Consider the following 18443-nt stretch of genomic DNA (forward strand, 5'->3'; position numbering starts at 1 on the left):
CACCCAACTTTGAATTTTTCCAAGTTATAGTGACAGTCTGTACAATACTGCACAGTTATATAATGAACAAAATGGATTGTCTTTATACAACATGAGAAAAAAAAAAGTAATTTTATATGTCACGCTTTTGTGTTTGTTGGAAGAGGGGATACAATATTTTTAGTAAAGTGGGGCCTTATTAAAGTTGTGAAAATTTTCCTGCTCTAAACAAAGATAACTTGCTTTCCATCATTCATGGCAAATTTATTTTTTCAACTAGTGAACAAAGAAAGAATCCAGCCTTATAGAAATAAAATTAAAAGTACTGAAAACCAAAAACCTCTTAAATTAATTGATAATTAGATGAAGATCAGAAGGTAAAAAACATTGTAAATAATAAAAGACAGATATGTCAGGAAAGTTTCAATCATGAACTTGGAAAATGTCAAGAAACTTAACTTGAAAACAAAACAGAACAGAAAAGCATAGAATTCAGGAAATTAGCCCTCTTCATTCACTGATCCCTACACAATCATATAAGCCTAGAAAACAAATGTATTTGAATATGAAATGATAAAAAGGAAGACACATAAAATTATCAAAACAAAAGAGATGTACAAAAAATTAGTTTTGCATAAACAAGTCAAACTTGGCCAGTGTAATGACAGGACCAAGTAAAGTTTGTGAATTCAAAACACAATATTTATTAGTGAACAACAAGGTACTTACTACATTTTCACATATTTCATTTTAAATACAGAAGTACATTAAAATGATCTGCTCAAATTTTACTTAATTGCAAGTAGCATAGGCTAGAATACATTTAGCATCTTGTGCAGTAAGATATTTATAAACTTACAGTTACATGAACATTCTAACAGTTAAGTGTTACATCATTACTTCTGTTGTCATAGCCAAAGTTTCCTATGCTATAAACAAATGTCATAATATTTCTGTCAGTTCTTCATTTTTTTCATAGTAACACCATCTAATTTTTCAAAATTATCATCAAGCATTTTAACCATTGAATGAACTATTAAAGATGATGGTAACAACCTGATAGAACTGAGCAAAGTTCTTTTTTAAAATTTCAACAAGGTATTGCACAAGGCTACTTTTATTTCCCTCAATCTTTATAAAAATTTTGTATTCAGGAATTCTCATCATATCAGAAGACTAGTTACTTCTTGCACACACTAATGCTTCTCTGCTTTTTTATTCTTTTCTCTTTCCTCACACTTCAGGTTTTCCAGGCCAAAATCATATAAGTTTTAACAAACTTAACTGGATCCCAGCATGCACTTCACAACATATACAACAATCATTTTTGTAGCTCAGAGTGTAATGATCCAATATGATTGGTTCATTGTTATCAAAGCTATGATATCAATATAGGGAAATTTGACGTTAGCAGAATATCATAGTGATAACCAATTATCACTCGGTTATAGTTTGAAAGCACGATCTAATCTGTTTTAATACCCTTCATCATGGTATAACCTTGTTTGAGACTAGAATCAAGCTCAAAGAGAAAGAGAGAATGATAGTTTGAAAGCACGATCTAATCTGTTTTAATACCCTTCATCATGGTATAACCTTGTTTGAGACTAGAATCAAGCTCAAAGAGAAAGAGAGAATGATAGTTTGAAAGCACGATCTAATCTGTTTTAATACCCTTCATCATGGTATAACCTTGTTTGAGACTAGAATCAAGCTCAAAGAGAAAGAGAGAATGATAGTTTGAAAGCACGATCTAATCTGTTTTAATACCCTTCATCATGGTATAACCTTGTTTGAGACTAGAATCAAGCTCAAAGAGAAAGAGAGAATGATAGTTTGAAAGCACGATCTAATCTGTTTTAATACCCTTCATCATGGTATAACCTTGTTTGAGACTAGAATCAAGCTCAAAGAGAAAGAGAGAATGATAGTTTGAAAGCACGATCTAATCTGTTTTAATACCCTTCATCATGGTATAACCTTGTTTGAGACTAGAATCAAGCTCAAAGAGAAAGAGAGAATGAAAGAGATAGATATGATGGCTTTTCATGACTCAAAACTACTCTCTTATACTGAACATTACCAACCGCAGCTTGCTTTTTTCAGTTTTGCTGACATCATATTGTACCAATTTGAGCCATGAAAACAATAATAATAAGATTACAGCAGAATATGGCTTTATTTAACTAAGCCAAATATGTTAGGAATTATGCATCAAACAACATTCATATGTTCATCTAACAATTCAAATGTTGGTTGGTTGGATGGTTTAATGTTTTATGGCGCAAAGCAATTAGGCTATCTGCGCAATTCAAGTGCCATCTGCTGTTTCAGAATATAAGGTAATGACATATTATTAGGTTAAACATAAAAGAATAATTATGGAACATTCAGAACATTTACCATGCCTGAAAAAAACACTTGTAGATACCAAAAACAAGAAAAAGAAGAATATGAAACATTAACATTATATGTGCATATGGGCACTCTGTTATAAGTTGAATCTATCAGGAGACTTCCTGTTACTCAATGAATTACAGCAACATGATGCTTCTATCATATTTTGATTTGTATTATCCTCAATGTCCATAAATGGTTCACTAGGAACCATGCATAGGTTACCACTTAAGGAACTAAGTGATGGGATGCAGGTGTTGTCAGCCATTTCCATTTGTCTCTCTTCTGGATGTCTAACAGAAACTGTAGTTGTTCTTCCATTTGCAAGATGAACATCTATATATTGCTGATTAGCCTCCAAAATTTGGACTTCATCCACAAAAGAATCATTTTTATGGTTTTGCACATGTCTTTTAAGAAGAGCTTTGTCTGACACCATAAGCCAAGTTGATATCAAAGTACCACTGGAAGATTAACAAGGCAATTTAAAGAGTCATTCATGTGATATCATGTTAATTGCAGTGGATAACAGTAACTGAATGGTTATATGAAGTGGCACAACTTGTAGCAATTCCTTTCTCAGAAATTCTGAAGTTCAAATAGCATAAAAGATGATCCATGGTCAATATGCATGTATAAAGACATGCCAAAAATTGAGAAAAACTGTCATAAAGATATAAACACTGAAGCAGATGAGATGTTAGACAAGGAAATATGAAAGGGAATCATGAAAACTCATTGATGACTGTGAGTTGATATCAGTTTTTAGTTGCAGATAGTAGAGGACCTTTAAAATCCATATAAAGTCTATAAAAGTGCTGAGTAGCTTTAATCAGTTGTATTTGTGGAGGCTTGATCTAAGTACATATCGAACAAGAGCTACTCATTTCCTTGATATCACCTTCAGAATGTGGAAGGTTCCAGTAACAGACAGAGTGAGTCATTCTCATTATGTCAGGATGACTCAGAGTGTTATGAAGTTTGTATAATAAGTTGGTATCAACAGCTCAGCAATGTCAAGAAGAAAATGTATCAGCAGCCATGTTGCACTGGCCAGGTCAATAGACAATGTCATAGCTATATGATGATAGTTCAAGACTCCATCTTATTCTTCTAATTCTTTACCTTTCCAGTATCTTTATTGTTAAACATGAATGCTTCTAATTTTTGGTCTTGCTAAAAATGGTATCCAAGAAGGTGATACTTCCATTTACACAGTGCTTCCACTATAGGCTTATTTTTCTATTGCAGCTTGGCATTGTTCAGATGTTAACAGATCTTATTATTATTCTCATGGTCAAAGTCAGTTAAATTTATTCAACTAAATCAAATAAGCAGGAGTGATGACATTAAATAACCTTTATACACTTAGCTAATGATTGAAGCACCATTTGCTGTTTTAGAGTACAAGATAACTATATTATTAGATTAAACACAGAATAATTACAAAACATTCACAACACATACAATTCAGCTTTCTGTCCTGTTAAGATACCTAGTAAATCTACAATGTCATGTTTTTATGAATTTACCACTTCAGTTTCTTTGCACTGCTCCATTTTATTTAAAGTACAGTGATCTGTAACTATAATAATTTGTTGATTATCACTGAAGATGTCAAAAGTAGAAGCCTATAGTATAAAAAACAAGACATCCAACTGTTGTATTTGTTTGATATTATATGATTTTTTCTAATATGAAACTACATTATGGGTCAAGATTGTTCTGTAATCTATTTTTATATAATTTTTGTTCATTTGAATATAAACAGGCCTATTGATTCTTTAATTAGCATTTACAAAACAAATTGTAAAAATACAACATATCTATAAAATCTATTTTTATGAATTCTTTTTCACTTCTTAGATTTTGACTAAAACTAGAAACCTGGAAATGTAAAAAAAGGAAAACCCTACAAACCATCAAGGCCACATGTGAAAAGGAATAGTTGTACAATGTGTATAAAGTGCAACACTTCACTGACTGCTTATGTCACAAAGCTTGAATGTGCTTTACACAAACTGAGTGGTAACTATTTGGTATGAGTAGTTCATGTAGCTGGACCTTAACAGTTACAAGGAAAAAATAAAAATATAAAAGTAATAGAAAGAAGACAACATCAAAATCTTTTTCATACTTCATTAAAAATATATTGCATTACTCTGTTGTGTTAAAAACGTGTATTTATAATAAATACAAGACTTTTAAATGGCTTTTAATCTACTCAAACAAGCTGAAAAATTCAGTTTTTCCATTTTATTCATGGTGAACAAAAATCAATCTTACGTTTGCACTGTAATGAAGGCTTAATCCAATATGCATGTTCTGAATTGTTAACCCTGCATTGAGAAATTGAAGATTTATCTGTCTTCAGTTTATACACGGCAGGATCACGGTATCCTTTTTCACATTTGTAAGTCACAACAGTGCCCACAGCATAAGAAACCTGATAATCTATATCAGGTACTGCATTTGGTACTGATGGAGGTGGTTCACATCTCAATTCTGCACCTATTTTTAAAGCAAGTGAAAAATTCACTATTATAATTTTATTCATAATTCACTATATTCCTCTGAAAAGAAGAAAAATCTAAAAATATTTACAGTTTTGTGTATAAATGTTAAAAGACACACTTAACTGAGTATCAATTTTACAATACAAAATTTATTAAATACATAGAAGTCTTAACTTGTAGAATTTTTCCACAATAATTTATTATCTAGTTACTTCTGCTTTACTATAGATTATTTCTCTAGCCTAGCATTTTGTGCTTTTCTTTTTAAGGCTTATCATCAAGGAATGGTACTTTTACTTTCGTCAAGGAAACCAATATCCAGTATATTTCTTCGTACGCCACTTATAACTCTCTGTTCAATTTTTATCTTTACACTGTGTCTTCTAACACAACATTACAATTAGGAATTACAAATGATGTGTCTTGCATTTACTTGTCTGGCTTTCCCACAGACATCTTTCAAGGTTTCAATGCATTATTCTACAGTTACATTGGGATGTTGAGATTCAAAATAAAAACAGTTTCTTCTGTTTATACCTTCTTTCATTTTATTTTGATGCTATTCATGTGATAGGTTTCTGCATGTACATAACTGTTCAAAAATCGTGACTAAGAGAAAACACACATATATATATATATATACAGGGAGGCCTGTAAGTCCCTACCCATCCATATATCTTATGTATCCAGTGTATCTGTGTACTGTCCCTCATTCTCGCTGCATAATATTATGTTACCCCATGTTCTGTGAGACATTTTCCTCAACATAGCAGGGGTTATTGTTCCAAATGCCACGATAACAGCTGCCTTCAACTCATCATTAGTATTATAACGTTGTTTAGACACAACATATGGATAGGTAGGAACTTATGGGCCACCTTGTATATATACACACACACACAACTAACTCTGTAGCTACATTTACTAAAATATGTATAATTATTAGGGATCAAGTTTCAGTGCCAGTCATGTCAACACAGTACTGAAGATTCTGACAACAGGTCATCTGTAATTAAAACACTTGTAATTTAGAAACATTTAATTATGCCATTTCCAATGAACATACATTAACATAATATTAACTATGAATCATGCTGCTTGCTTCAGTTTTGTTACTATGACAGCATCTTACCTGCAACAGGAAATGTTAAAACTCACCTTAAATTTTGTCTCTTCCAGCATATCCACAAACCTAACATAACAATTAATTTGATCAAAAGTGGAAGTTGATGAGGTAAACAATATACTGTAAATATGGCTTTTTAGGAAGGTGACTTGATTCTGCCTTTGAAAATTGGTAATTTAGAGAGGAAAAACAAAGCCAAGTTAAGTAACACAGTTGATGAGAAAAAATAATTGCTGGACAAAGCTTCATAATGTAGGTAAGTATACAGCAAAACACTAAAGCTACCAACAGTACAACCAAGGCAATGAACAAAATATCAAGAGAAAATCATAAGTTCTAAGATTACAATTAAGTTAAAGAAAGAAAAAGTAAGGAATATTAACATATATATAGTAATCACCTTAGGACTAGTAATACTCATGAGAGTACAAAATACTGTGAAATCTTGTAGAATTTGTAAGTCATAAAATATATAAGAGTAATTACACTCCATCAAACATTAACATGACTCATAAGTCTGCACAAATTTACATACTAACAAAGGTCCTGGAAAGAGTGTACAGAATTATTCATATAAAACTCTACTGAAAGAGGTTGTAAACTACTTACAGAATCACTTGACGAATCCATCCTTGCAAAAGTAACAAATACATGTTCCAAGAATAAACCAGACCATACCCATCACTCTTACTGAGTTATTAAACACCAGTTTGATTTTAGCCAGTTATTAACTTCCATATGCAAGTCTAAAACTTTGTTTTCTGGTGACTCTTTAATGCTATCCCATTTCTTACATCTATGATAGCTGCATCAACATTGGCCATTCACTCAGCCATATCAACTATAATAAAGTTGGACAGATTCTGTAGATCTGATTTAAACTAGAACATACTCAATCAGCAAGCTTTTGAAATCCGATAGACAGAGACCACCATCAGTCAAACACAGTTTGTAACATTTACTGAGATTGCCTGTTCAAACTGCAGTAGTATAATCAGTTCTGACACAGGCTACAATTTTTCTCACCAAAAAGGATATGTACCAGATAAGTATCTGGTGGTAAATCAGTGATGACATTTTCTTTATTATGAAAATTCCCAGTAAAAAAAATGTGATACTAGAATATGCAAATATGAATTAAAAACATCTATTTCTACAGAAACTACTTCAGTGTTAAAATAATATCACAGGACATTATTATGTTATATAAAATTTGTAATAAAAACCTATAAAAGTCTAAGTAAGTTTACAGGCATAGAATGTTGAAAGTCAGTCAGATTCCTCATGGTGGACACAGAAGACGGCCCAATGTAGCAATGCTTTAAAACAAACAAAGTCTAAATAAATAGAGAAAACAAGTTAACTTTAACATCTGAAACTTCTCAATATCAAGAAATATCCAAAGAATGTTATTCTAGCTTATAAAGTCAAAAGAAATAATCCAATCCTAACAAAAACCCGATTACTGATAAAAACACCAAAATGTGACAAGATTAATTCTAAATTCACATTTTAAGAAATTGTAAGTCTTGTACTTCAACACAATTGACTTTCAGACAAAGAAGTGGCTCAAACGAAAAAGCAAAATGTCCTATTTACAGTGAAGTCGAGAAGAAATGTCTACTTCACATAGATCTAACACAGAAGTTGTAAGTTTGTTTAGAGTTTAGGCTATTATATATGAATACCTTTTAGTTTCACTTCATTACATGTATACTAGTTTTTATTATTTTTGGACTCTTAGAACACAATTATTTTTGTGATCAGCTGTTTCTCACAGATTAAGACTAATTTAGGCCTATAGTTCTTCAGAACTGACAACGGGTTCGCCCGCTAAAGCCTAGTTTGTTAATTGTTTTTAATAATAAATATTACGTTTGACACAATTTGTTACACTGTACGAACATTAAATACAAGCCAGTATTCATATCTTTTAGCTTCAATGTTGTTGTTTTGAATTAAGCACAAAGCTACACAATGGGCTATCTATGCTCTGCCCACCACAGGTATCGAAACCAGGTTTTAAGCGTTGTAAGTCCGGAGACATGCCGCTGAGCCAAGGGGGGAGGGCTAGCTTCAATGAAGAATAACAGTAAAGCGTTGGTTTAAATAAACAACTCTTAGTTTTACATCTAATTTTTTCTTTTACTTATTCTGTCTCAGCTTTTCGATCAACAGACTCAAAATTTATGATAATAATCACATAATCTGCAGTTTAATGCAAAATTTTATCACAAATTGTAGGTCTATTGGTTACAAAAGCTCAAAATATAACGGTTTAAACGCTGAAAGACGGCGAAACATTAGAAACCAATAGGGCTAACGTTTTACTACTATAACTTCGTAAATGCATAAAACTGCCAACAACTACACAAAGCAATTATTATGTATTCGTGAATAGAACTTTTCATTTGTAGTGAGTACTTCAATTGCTAACCTAGTGACTCGTCGATAAATCCGAGAACTAGTAAAGATCAGGTTTCGATACTTACAGTACGCACAGTACAGGTAATTCATTATACAGTGTTATGTATAATCATAAAGTTAATCACAACCAAGTTCTTTGTATTTATATAGAAGAGGTATTGAGTGTAATTAAAATTATTAGCATGAACTTACATGCACGATCAATACTAAACGGTTAATCAAAGAGAACATGATCCATACTTATGTTACCTATTGTTCTCGTGCCGTAACGATCACGATGTTACAGGTTCCAATCACTCTCCATACTACTTCCTCAAACACATTTTCCAATCCTTGACGTTTACTTTTCGGTTCTATATAATTTTAAAGATGAGGCAAGCATTGTAGATCGTAAAACAACTTACCTGGTCTCATTACTGTTATTAGAAAAGATGTGTCACTTGTTTTCGGACGGGAGGGGGGCACACTGTTGTTTAAGGTGTTAATAATGCCATTTTCACAACGTTATGAGTCACACTTCGTTTCTCGAGATGACTATATACATCCCCAAGGGGAGTATATTGTGAGACATTTCATCCATACGGAAGGAATTGTCACTGCTATGATGCTCGACCTCTCCCTCAATCAAACATTTGTGAGGTATTCTTAGGAATCCCAACCAGAATTGTCAAAGCTTCCCCAGGACCTCTGGATGAGTTAAGGCTTATCTTGTGAAGGAAGGGCGCAGAATTCCTCAGCACAAAATCAGAAGGCTTAGAGAACATGTGAAGATATCGTTTGGCATAAATACGTGCCAACCCAGTGTGTGTTCATATACTGTACTTGTTAACTTTCATTCTCCTCAAAAGCTCATACTGACTCAATTCATCAAATATCCGATTCAAAAAGAATTATTGAACATTTGCAGGGAAAGCAATAAATTTTGTTTGGGTCCCCCACAATATTAGAAAAATACTATTTTAAATCAAGATTTTAAATATATTTTGCATTTGGTTATTAACATCAAGATTAAGTATAATGTCTCCCATAAATCTGAACGATGCAAATGACTTGTCAACATCAGTCTGAAACTTTTGCTTGTTCGTATTTGTATAATTACACATAAATTGTATATACAATTAGTTCGGCAGTGTAAAGTAAATTATTTTATTGAAACTTAATATTTAGCTAGATATTTATTCAGATCTTGTGCTGTTCTGTGCTAAGTTGAGCGATTACATGCGAAATAATATATGCACATTTCGAATTAATCTAAGGATGACTATTATATATATATCTGCCTTGTTTTTTCTTAATAAATGAAATCAGAATATTGTTATTAAATTGTAACGAACGTTGATATACGTCTCAAACTTTTACCACTGAACACTTTTGTTTTATAGTTTATTGATGTTTGAATCAGTTTTTATTACTTTTCATTATTCATTTTCTGTATGAAATTAAAATCATATCAAATTAACTTCTATTTCGTTATACCTAAAGATATATCGGTTTGTTTATAATAACGACGTCACTGCAGAATGTATTCTGTTTTATTTTTTTCACAAGTTAATAATACGACCAATAATTTCTCTTTCACCAAAAACGTTCATACAGTTCGAAACAGTCAACAGTTCAAGGTAATCTGCCGCATTACTTCTTCCCGCTACAATTATGAACGTAATAAACCTACTAATAAACTTAAAGCGTAAACATACGTTATGAATTTCCAAGAAGTAACTGAATGAAGGTTATACTACAAGTCTGGTTATCCTTGAATTAGTTTGTCAAACGTGAAGTTTATAATTGCTTTTGTTTTGATTTTTGAATTAAATTGATCGAATTATTTATTTGTATCACGTAAGAAAATTTAACTAATATCACTCGCTTACCTGTACACAAACGTTCAGATTTTATAGCAAGGAAAATTACGATAAAGCCCTTTAAATATCCATATGACTGAATATTCATTGTAAGTCCAACTTAAGCAACTTGGATTCAGCCGATGATGTTAGATTGAGTAAACTAATCCGCTTGGTGCTGCCTCTAGAGTAAATAGCATAAATTAACTTAAAAGGGTTGATCTGCAACACAAATATTAATTTTTAGGTAACGTAGTGAACATTGGAGTTAAGACTTAAATAATTCATTGTACAAATAAATTTTTAATTTCCAGCAAACTGTTTATTCCACTAAACTTCCTATTTATGCCTTCTGGGTGAAATGATTTATGGAGAACAGGATTAATTAATCAACTTTGGTTTGAATTTCGCACAAGTAATTGTAATTTCACAAGTCGAGTGCCTTAACCACCCGACCAACCTTGTGAAAGGTAAAGTATTTTTGAGTGTTGATCTAGGGACCGAACATAAGTTTTTAGAAAATAAAACAATACAACTTATAAATTAACTTTTAGTGGATTTGTATGTAGAGTTACGAACCATGCATAACTTTTATCATCTTTAAATAATCTAACAAAAATCCAAGCATTTAACCGTTCAATTTAGTATCTCAGAACGACTGGTATGGGTATTATGTGTGTTTGTCTTATAGCAAAGCCACAAAGGGATATCGGCTCAGCCCACCGAGGGGAATCGAACCCCTGATTTTAGCGTTGTAAATCCGGAGACATACCGCTGTACTAGCGGGGGGCAGGTATGGGTATTAACACTTTTATTGATAAGGAGAGAACAACGTTTCGACCTTCCAAGGATAAGAAAGAGAGAGTTTGAATGTGACTGTTGACGGACACATGTCTTAGGGACGAGAGTACAAACAGGTACGGGATTGTAGGGGGCGTTGCAGGTGGATGTTAGGTTATTAATTAGTATAGGTATAAAGTTGTTCCTTTATACTGGTTTGACCCCCCGCGAGTACAGTGGTAATTCTACGAATTTACAACCCTAAAATGAGTGGTTTGATTCTTCTCGGTGGGTTAAGCAGATAGCTCGATGTGGCTTTGCTATAAGAAAACACACACACATTATATTGGTTAATTTTGCTTTTAGTTGCTGTATAAATAGGGCTTCTGTGGTTTTGTGTTTGTTTATATTTGTGTCCCTACTTAATACCTGGGTGTTTTCTATGGTTATATTGTGTTTATTTGATTTGCAGGGTTCAAAAACGTGTGTAGGTGTTTTTTTTTTTGTTCTTTGAACCTAGTTTCCACTTTACCGCTTGTTTCTCCAATATAGAAGTCGTGGCAATTGTTACATTGTATTTTATAAAGTATGTTGATGTTGTGTTTGTTAGTGTAGTTTTTACATAGTATGAACTTTAGTTTTGTACCTGGTTTTGAATACATTTGGTGTTTACTGGAATGTTATGCTTTGTTATAAGTTTTTTTTCCAAATGTTGGTTATTTTTTTCTTGATGTCGGGAACATATGATATGCAGCAGTTTAAGGTTATGTAGTTTGTTGTATCTTGGGATTTATTGTTGTTTGTTTGTTGTTGGTCTAGGTGTGTGCGTATAATTTGTTCCACGGTTTTTGGAGAAAATTTGTTGATATTGATGAAGTGTTGTTTTATTTTGTTGAATTCATCGTTAACGTTATCAGGTGAACGTGGTTTTATGGATGTGTTTATTTGGTTTTTAGTATGTTGAGTTGTTTGATTTGTTTCACGTGCTGAGTCCCAGGGAATGTATAACCTAGTATGTGTGATTTTTCTGTGGATTTCTGTTCTGAATTGTGTATCAGTTCTAGTGATTTTGAGGTTAAGAAATGCAATTTGGTTAGTTTTTTGCCTATTCACAGGTGAACTTAGTGTCGGGGTGTATTGAGTTAACGTGATTGAAAATACTAAGTGTGTGTTCTGTAAATGTGAATCCAGCAATTGTATCATCAACATATCTGTACCAGTATAGTGGTGGGTGTAAGGCTGAATTGATAGCTTGTGATTCAATCTGTGTCATAAAAATGTTGGCTAAAGCTGGTGACACAAGATTTCCCATGCTTAGGCCATTTATTTCTAGTTAGTTTTGGTGGTAGTGAATTCTATAAGGTTGCTGTGGATGTGTATCAATGGGTTGGAGTCTTGGATATAAAGTTCTGAAGCTAACTTGCAGGCTTCAGTGGTTGTGACTTCTGTGAAGAGGAAGATTACATCAAAACTAGTCATTAAGGATTTATGGTTTAGTTCATTAAGAATATATTTAAAGTTGAAAGAGTGTTTAAAAAAGGAGCCGGCTGATGTTACATATTTAGAAAGTGCCAACGCTATAGATTTACTGAGATTGTAGTTAAATAATTCGTAGGTCGACATTATGGGTCGTAGTGGACAATCAAGTTTGTGAGGTTTAGGGGTGCCGTACAGTTGTGGTGTTCGTAAGCCGATCTTTCGTAGGTATGTGTTTGTGTTTTTTCGTATAGCAAAGCCACAAAGGGCTATCTGCTCAGCCCACCGAGGGGAATCGAACCCCTGATTTTAGCGTTGTAAATCCGGAGACATACCGCTGTACTAGCGGGGGGCGCTTTCGTAGGTAAGAATAAATGTTTTCTGTGATTGTGTTTTTTTTTTATTTGTAACATTTTTATTTCAAGTGGGTTTCTTGTCATGAAGAATTACTATTAAATTTGTCATTTTATTAAGCTCTGACATAAGTTATGCTGTGTAAACTGTTTTCTACAGCGTGGTCGTTGAATTATTAGAAGTTGAATAACACTGGGGAACACTCATTTTGTTGCATTTAAAAAAGACCTTTCTATAGTCAATTTGAGTGTGTTGATTTCAAATCTGAAGTCGGTTTTGTCTGCAAGCTACAGATTTTATGCAATTTGACATTTTTATTTATTTTTTAATGTTTCGTTATTATAGGAAATTATAGGAATAGCTTATCAATTTGTTTGTGTATTTTATTCAGGTAGGAATTTGCGTTTGTACACTTCATCTGGACAATCTCGTTTAATGCTCCAGCAGTAGTCAGCCATCATACTTTTGTCCCAGCGCCCTTGGTAGCGTTCTTCCATGACCTTTAGGTCTTGGTGGAATCGTTCTCCTTGTTCGTCACTCACAGCACCCAGGTTGTCAGGGAACTTATCAAGGTGGCTGTTCAAAAAATGAACGTGAAAATGCTTATACATGGTTTACGCAAGTTCACATTTGTACAATTTCATTAACCTCAAATTGCATACAAACTAGAGCTTGTAGAGAAAAACTAATTTCATATTTGAAATCAGCGCCTAAAACTCCTTCAGAATCAGTTAAAATATCCAATGCAACTCAAAGTTACTGAAAAAGTGTTCCCCAGTGTAATTAGCACGTTCGATACAAAATATAAATAAATGTCTCCATCTTAGAGATATACACTCCACCATAAACCCAAGTATTTAATCGTTCACACTAAATATTCTATTCAACACCTCAGAAAGTTACACTTGGTCAGTCGTTTAGTTGGATGTTGTTATTGATTGTTTACAGGCTTGAAGTGTGGGTTTTGCTTTTTTTTAATTTAACGCAAAGCTACATCACGGCTATCTGCGTTAGCCGTCTCTAATTTATCAGTATAAGACTAGTGGGAAGACTGCTAGTGATCACCTCTCACCGCCATCTCTTGGACTACTTTCTTACTAATGAATAGTGAAATTAAACGCACACTATAACGATCTCACGGCTGAAAGGGCAAGCATGTATGGCGTAACGGAGATTCAAACCCGCAACCCTTAGGGCGCCCTAACCACTTTACCTGGCTATGCCAAGCTGTGAAGTGTGGGAAAAAAGCAAGCAAAATGATTTTTAGATATTTGTGAAACTGGATAACGTACTTGTTATTGTTCATGTGCATTCTTTATTCGTTAATATAAAAGTAACTTAAATGTGGTTAAAGCTAGACATGTGAGGGCTTGTCTGTTACTGAAAACGGCAGACGTTCTTTAACTTTTTCTCTTCACGCTGAAATCTATGTAAATTGGTCTAAATTACAGATATAAAGTACAAAGAAGTTAGCTATTTATACGCATAAGAGTGAAAATAAGTTTTGAAATATTTGTAATTTAATAATATAAATATTTATTTGGAAATAATTATAGAGATTTATAATCATCAGCTATATTTCCGTGCCCCTCTTTTTTATCTTTACTCGATGTTTCTGTTGACCAACTGTTGGGAAACACTGATTTGAAGACAATTTTGAAATTATTCCAGTACATTGAAATATTTTCATCTATTATTTTTATACGGCAATATAGCAAACATATATTCGGGACTCCATATCATTCCTTTGTACCTATAATAGATATTCCAAGTTGTTAAATCGGAAAAGAGGTGTTTCCTTAAGGATGTCACGGTCTCAAAAGGATATAAGATAAATGTAATATGCACAGTTTATTAAACCTGATGAAACGTTTCTAATGTAAAAATATATTATGTCTTTTTTTAGTAATAATAATAGTTTCTAGACTCGTAATCTGAGGGTCGCGGGTTCGAATCCCAGTCTAACCAAACATGCTTGCCCTTTCAGCCATGTAGGCGTTATAATATGACGGTCAGTCCCTTTATTCTTTGGTAAAAGAGTAGTCCAAGAGTTCTCGATGGGTGGTGATGACTAGCTGCCTTCTCTCTAGTATTACACTACTAAATTAGAGACGGCTAGCGCAGATAGCTCGATATAGCTGTGCTGTAAGAAAAACAAACAAACAACACACACACGCACAGTTCTTGCTGGGCTGAACGCGTGACGGACTGTGGATTTGTATGATAGTTTGGCTAGTTGTATGCAAAACTTCAAAAGTTTTGATAAACTAACCACAGTTCCTCAGATTTTGTAAGTTACTTTCCTCCTCTGACGGGTGAAGTAAAATAACTTAATAAACACGTAAAACTACTTTTTGTTTATTTCTTCTGAGTGAGTGGAAAGATCTGCTTCATTTGAATCTAATATGTAATTTTTACATGGTGTTATATCATTTGTAATCTCTAAGTGAATTTAGACAGCATACGTTCTATGTGGTTAGTGTTAAATAAATAATTTAAAAATAATTCTTGTGTAAAATACATATTTACAATTAAAAGCAAAACAATGTTAAGGTCTTGCACAATAAATATTTATTAAAAACCAAGACTTACCCTAAAATACTCTATATATATAGGTTTGTTTGTTTTGTTTTTTGAATTTCGCACAAAGCTACTCGAAGGCTATCTGTGCTAGCCGTCCCTAATTTAGCAGTGTAAGATTAGAGGGAAGGCAGCTAGTCATCACTACCCACCGCCAACTCTTGGGCTACTCTTTTACCAACGAATAGTGGGATTGACCGTAACATTATAATGCTCCCACGGCTGAAAGGGCGAGAATGTTTGGCGCGAAGGGGATGCAAACCCGCGACCCTCAGATTACGAGTCGCACGCCTTAACACGCTCTATGTAGGTCAGATTAGATGCAGTTGATTGGTTGAAGTGGTTTGTTTTGTTTTGAATTTCTCCCAAGGCTACACGAGGGCTATCTGCGCTAGCCGTCCCTAGTGTAAGACTAGGTGGAAGGCAGCTAGTCATCACCACCAACTCTTGGGCTACTCTTTTACCAACGAATAGTGGGATTAACCGCACATTATAATACCCCCACGGCTGAAAGGGCGAGCACGTGGTTGAAGTATAAAAAAATATATAAAAATAAAATGAAAAGGTAAAATTGGATGGTTTGGTATAGAAGTAAGAGGGAAAAGTAAATCGAATAGAAAGAAGATAAGGACAATAAATTATTGTCTCACCAAAAAGTTGTTTTGGTATCAAATGAAAATTTGTCATCCAAACAAATGAAAATTTTAAGTTTAGGACTTTTAAATGAATAATTACTTATTGTGTAATATTTTAACGTTGTATTGCTTTTGATTGCAATTATGGATAGTGTTCTTTCACAGTGGGCTTAGACCGAATATTCGTCATGGGAAGTGTTTTTAAAAAGTTGATTCAAACAATGCATTCTACGCAGTGAACTATCAAGATGTGGTTAGACGTGTGTTTGAAGTGGTTATTTTTTGTCGAAGTCGGTTCAGACAGAGTATTCCTTCAAGATGACTTTTACAGGTTACTAATGATATCGTATCTTTCAAGTTATGTGTAAACAGCATAGAATATTTGACATGTTTAGTATCCCTTCAGTGTAGGTTCAGTTAGCATTACATATGCAGCCTGTGTTTTTACTGATCTCTGTTTCTATTCACTCACCCTTAACCTGATGAGGGACTCAGCATATGCACGTTATCTCAAAACCGAAAGGCAGGAGATCCACTTAAAACTATATTTTACATCAAAAGTCTGGAGAAGCCATTTAAACAACTGTCGTTTTAGTTTAGTTTAGTTACTTCATAGTATTACGGACATGACAACCGTGTTCTGGAGGTTTGTTCGTTTGTTTATTATTAAGCACAATGTTATATCTGTGCTACGTCCAGTGTCGGCTCAAGACGATCGTAGGGTCTAGGCACCTTCTGTTCGTAAGCCTACCAGCCGTATAAGTTAAACCAAAGATTAACTTTTAAGAAAAAAATTCACGGGCTATACATGACTTTTACAATTACAAGCGCTTAGACTTACCAATTATCCACTTGGGGCTGAAAGGTTCGTCTACGTGAAATAGGCTATTTACAACTGAAAACAAAAACAAGACGGAAACAATACTTGTATCTGAGGTTCAAGTTCAACAAAAAAATTGCGTAAAGGAAAAAACAACAAGAAATGGGAATTACTAATTTAGTTCTATTGGAATTAAAGGATTTGGTCCGTAGACATTTCTACACTACTTATTAAAGGATTTGGCCCGGAGACATTTCTACACTACTTATTAAAGGATTTGATCTGGAGACATTTCTACACTACTTATTAAAGGATTTGATCTGGAGACATTTCTACACTACTTATTAAAGGATTTGATCTGGAGACATTTCTACACTACTTATTAAAGGATTTGGTCCGTAGACATTTCTACACTACTTATTAAAGGATTTGATCTGGAGACATTTCTACACTACTTATTAAAGGATTTGATCTGGAGACATTTCTACACTACTTATTAAAGGATTTGGTCCGTAGACATTTCTACACTACTTATTAAAGGATTTGATCTGGAGACATTTCTACACTACTTATTAAAGGATTTGATCTGGAGACATTTCTACACTACTTATTAAAGGATTTGATCTGGAGACATTTCTACACTACTTATTAAAGGATTTGATCTGGAGACATTTCTACACTACTTATTAAAGGATTTGGTCCGTAGACATTTCTACACTACTTATTAAAGGATTTGATCTGGAGACATTTCTACACTACTTATTAAAGGATTTGATCTGGAGACATTTCTACACTACTTATTAAAGGATTTGGTCCGTAGACATTTCTACACTACTTATTAAAGGATTTGATCTGGAGACATTTCTACACTACTTATTAAAGGATTTGATCTGGAGACATTTCTACACTACTTATTTAGGCAAGTTATAATTTTTAATTTGATTTACTTTAAATAAAAATTAATAATTACGAAACAAAACTTTTGTATTTGATTAATATAGAAGATGAGAAACTAATTAATGTTCACACATTTCAAAGACAATATTTCAACGATTAGAAAATGTGGAAAACTAAAATTTTTATTCTACAAACTGAGATACCCATCCTTTGTTTGGGTTATGAACTTTGAAAACGTAGGATTGATGTGATGATAAATAGCAGAAAAATCCTAACTTTCACATAGTTTATTCATAACATCACACATTTTTACTGTATTCGTCACTACCTCTCCCGGTGTTTTGTATAAGTTTTAAGAACTTATTATTTGTATACTTAAAACATGGTATACACTGTGTGACGGTCAGGATGGACGGTTGGAAAAGGTAGCGGCCACAGAAAGGCGGTGGGGGTGCTTTCTCTTACCAACTTTCAATACATCTTAATGCTCTCCCAAGCTGTTTCACGTTATTAATAACATTGGCCACAGAAGTGTCTTACGGAATGAAATCGTAAGGTCACGGATCAAATTAAAAAGTGGGTATAACTCAAGAAATGGCTTTTCATATCAGTGTT

At 33.4% G+C, this 18443-nt stretch overlaps 1 protein-coding gene across 8 annotated transcripts in view; it reads right to left on the reverse strand.

The window, feature by feature from the left end:
- The window catches only part of LOC143224990 (uncharacterized), a 40668-nt gene extending 30214 nt beyond the window's left edge, over nucleotides 1–10454 (reverse strand). For 3 of the 8 annotated variants that reach the window (XM_076453587.1, XM_076453589.1, XM_076453586.1), the window contains exons 1-2: nucleotides 10317–10454; nucleotides 4663–4887 (exon numbers count right to left, since the gene is read on the reverse strand). In XM_076453587.1, the coding sequence (XP_076309702.1) occupies nucleotides 4663–4887; nucleotides 10317–10395 (304 nt within the window). In that variant the 5' untranslated portion in view covers nucleotides 10396–10454. Of the gene's footprint in view, nucleotides 1–4662; nucleotides 4888–7706; nucleotides 7829–8637; nucleotides 9517–10316 lie in introns of those variants that run through there. The other 5 variants (XM_076453593.1, XM_076453592.1, XM_076453588.1 and 2 more) reach the window with 4 other exon arrangements.
- Between the last annotated feature and the right edge of the window lie 7989 nt (nucleotides 10455–18443).

This window comes from Tachypleus tridentatus, chromosome 9 (genome assembly GCF_004210375.1).
Source record: "Tachypleus tridentatus isolate NWPU-2018 chromosome 9, ASM421037v1, whole genome shotgun sequence".
NCBI classification, from domain to species: Eukaryota; Metazoa; Arthropoda; class Merostomata; order Xiphosura; family Limulidae; genus Tachypleus; species Tachypleus tridentatus.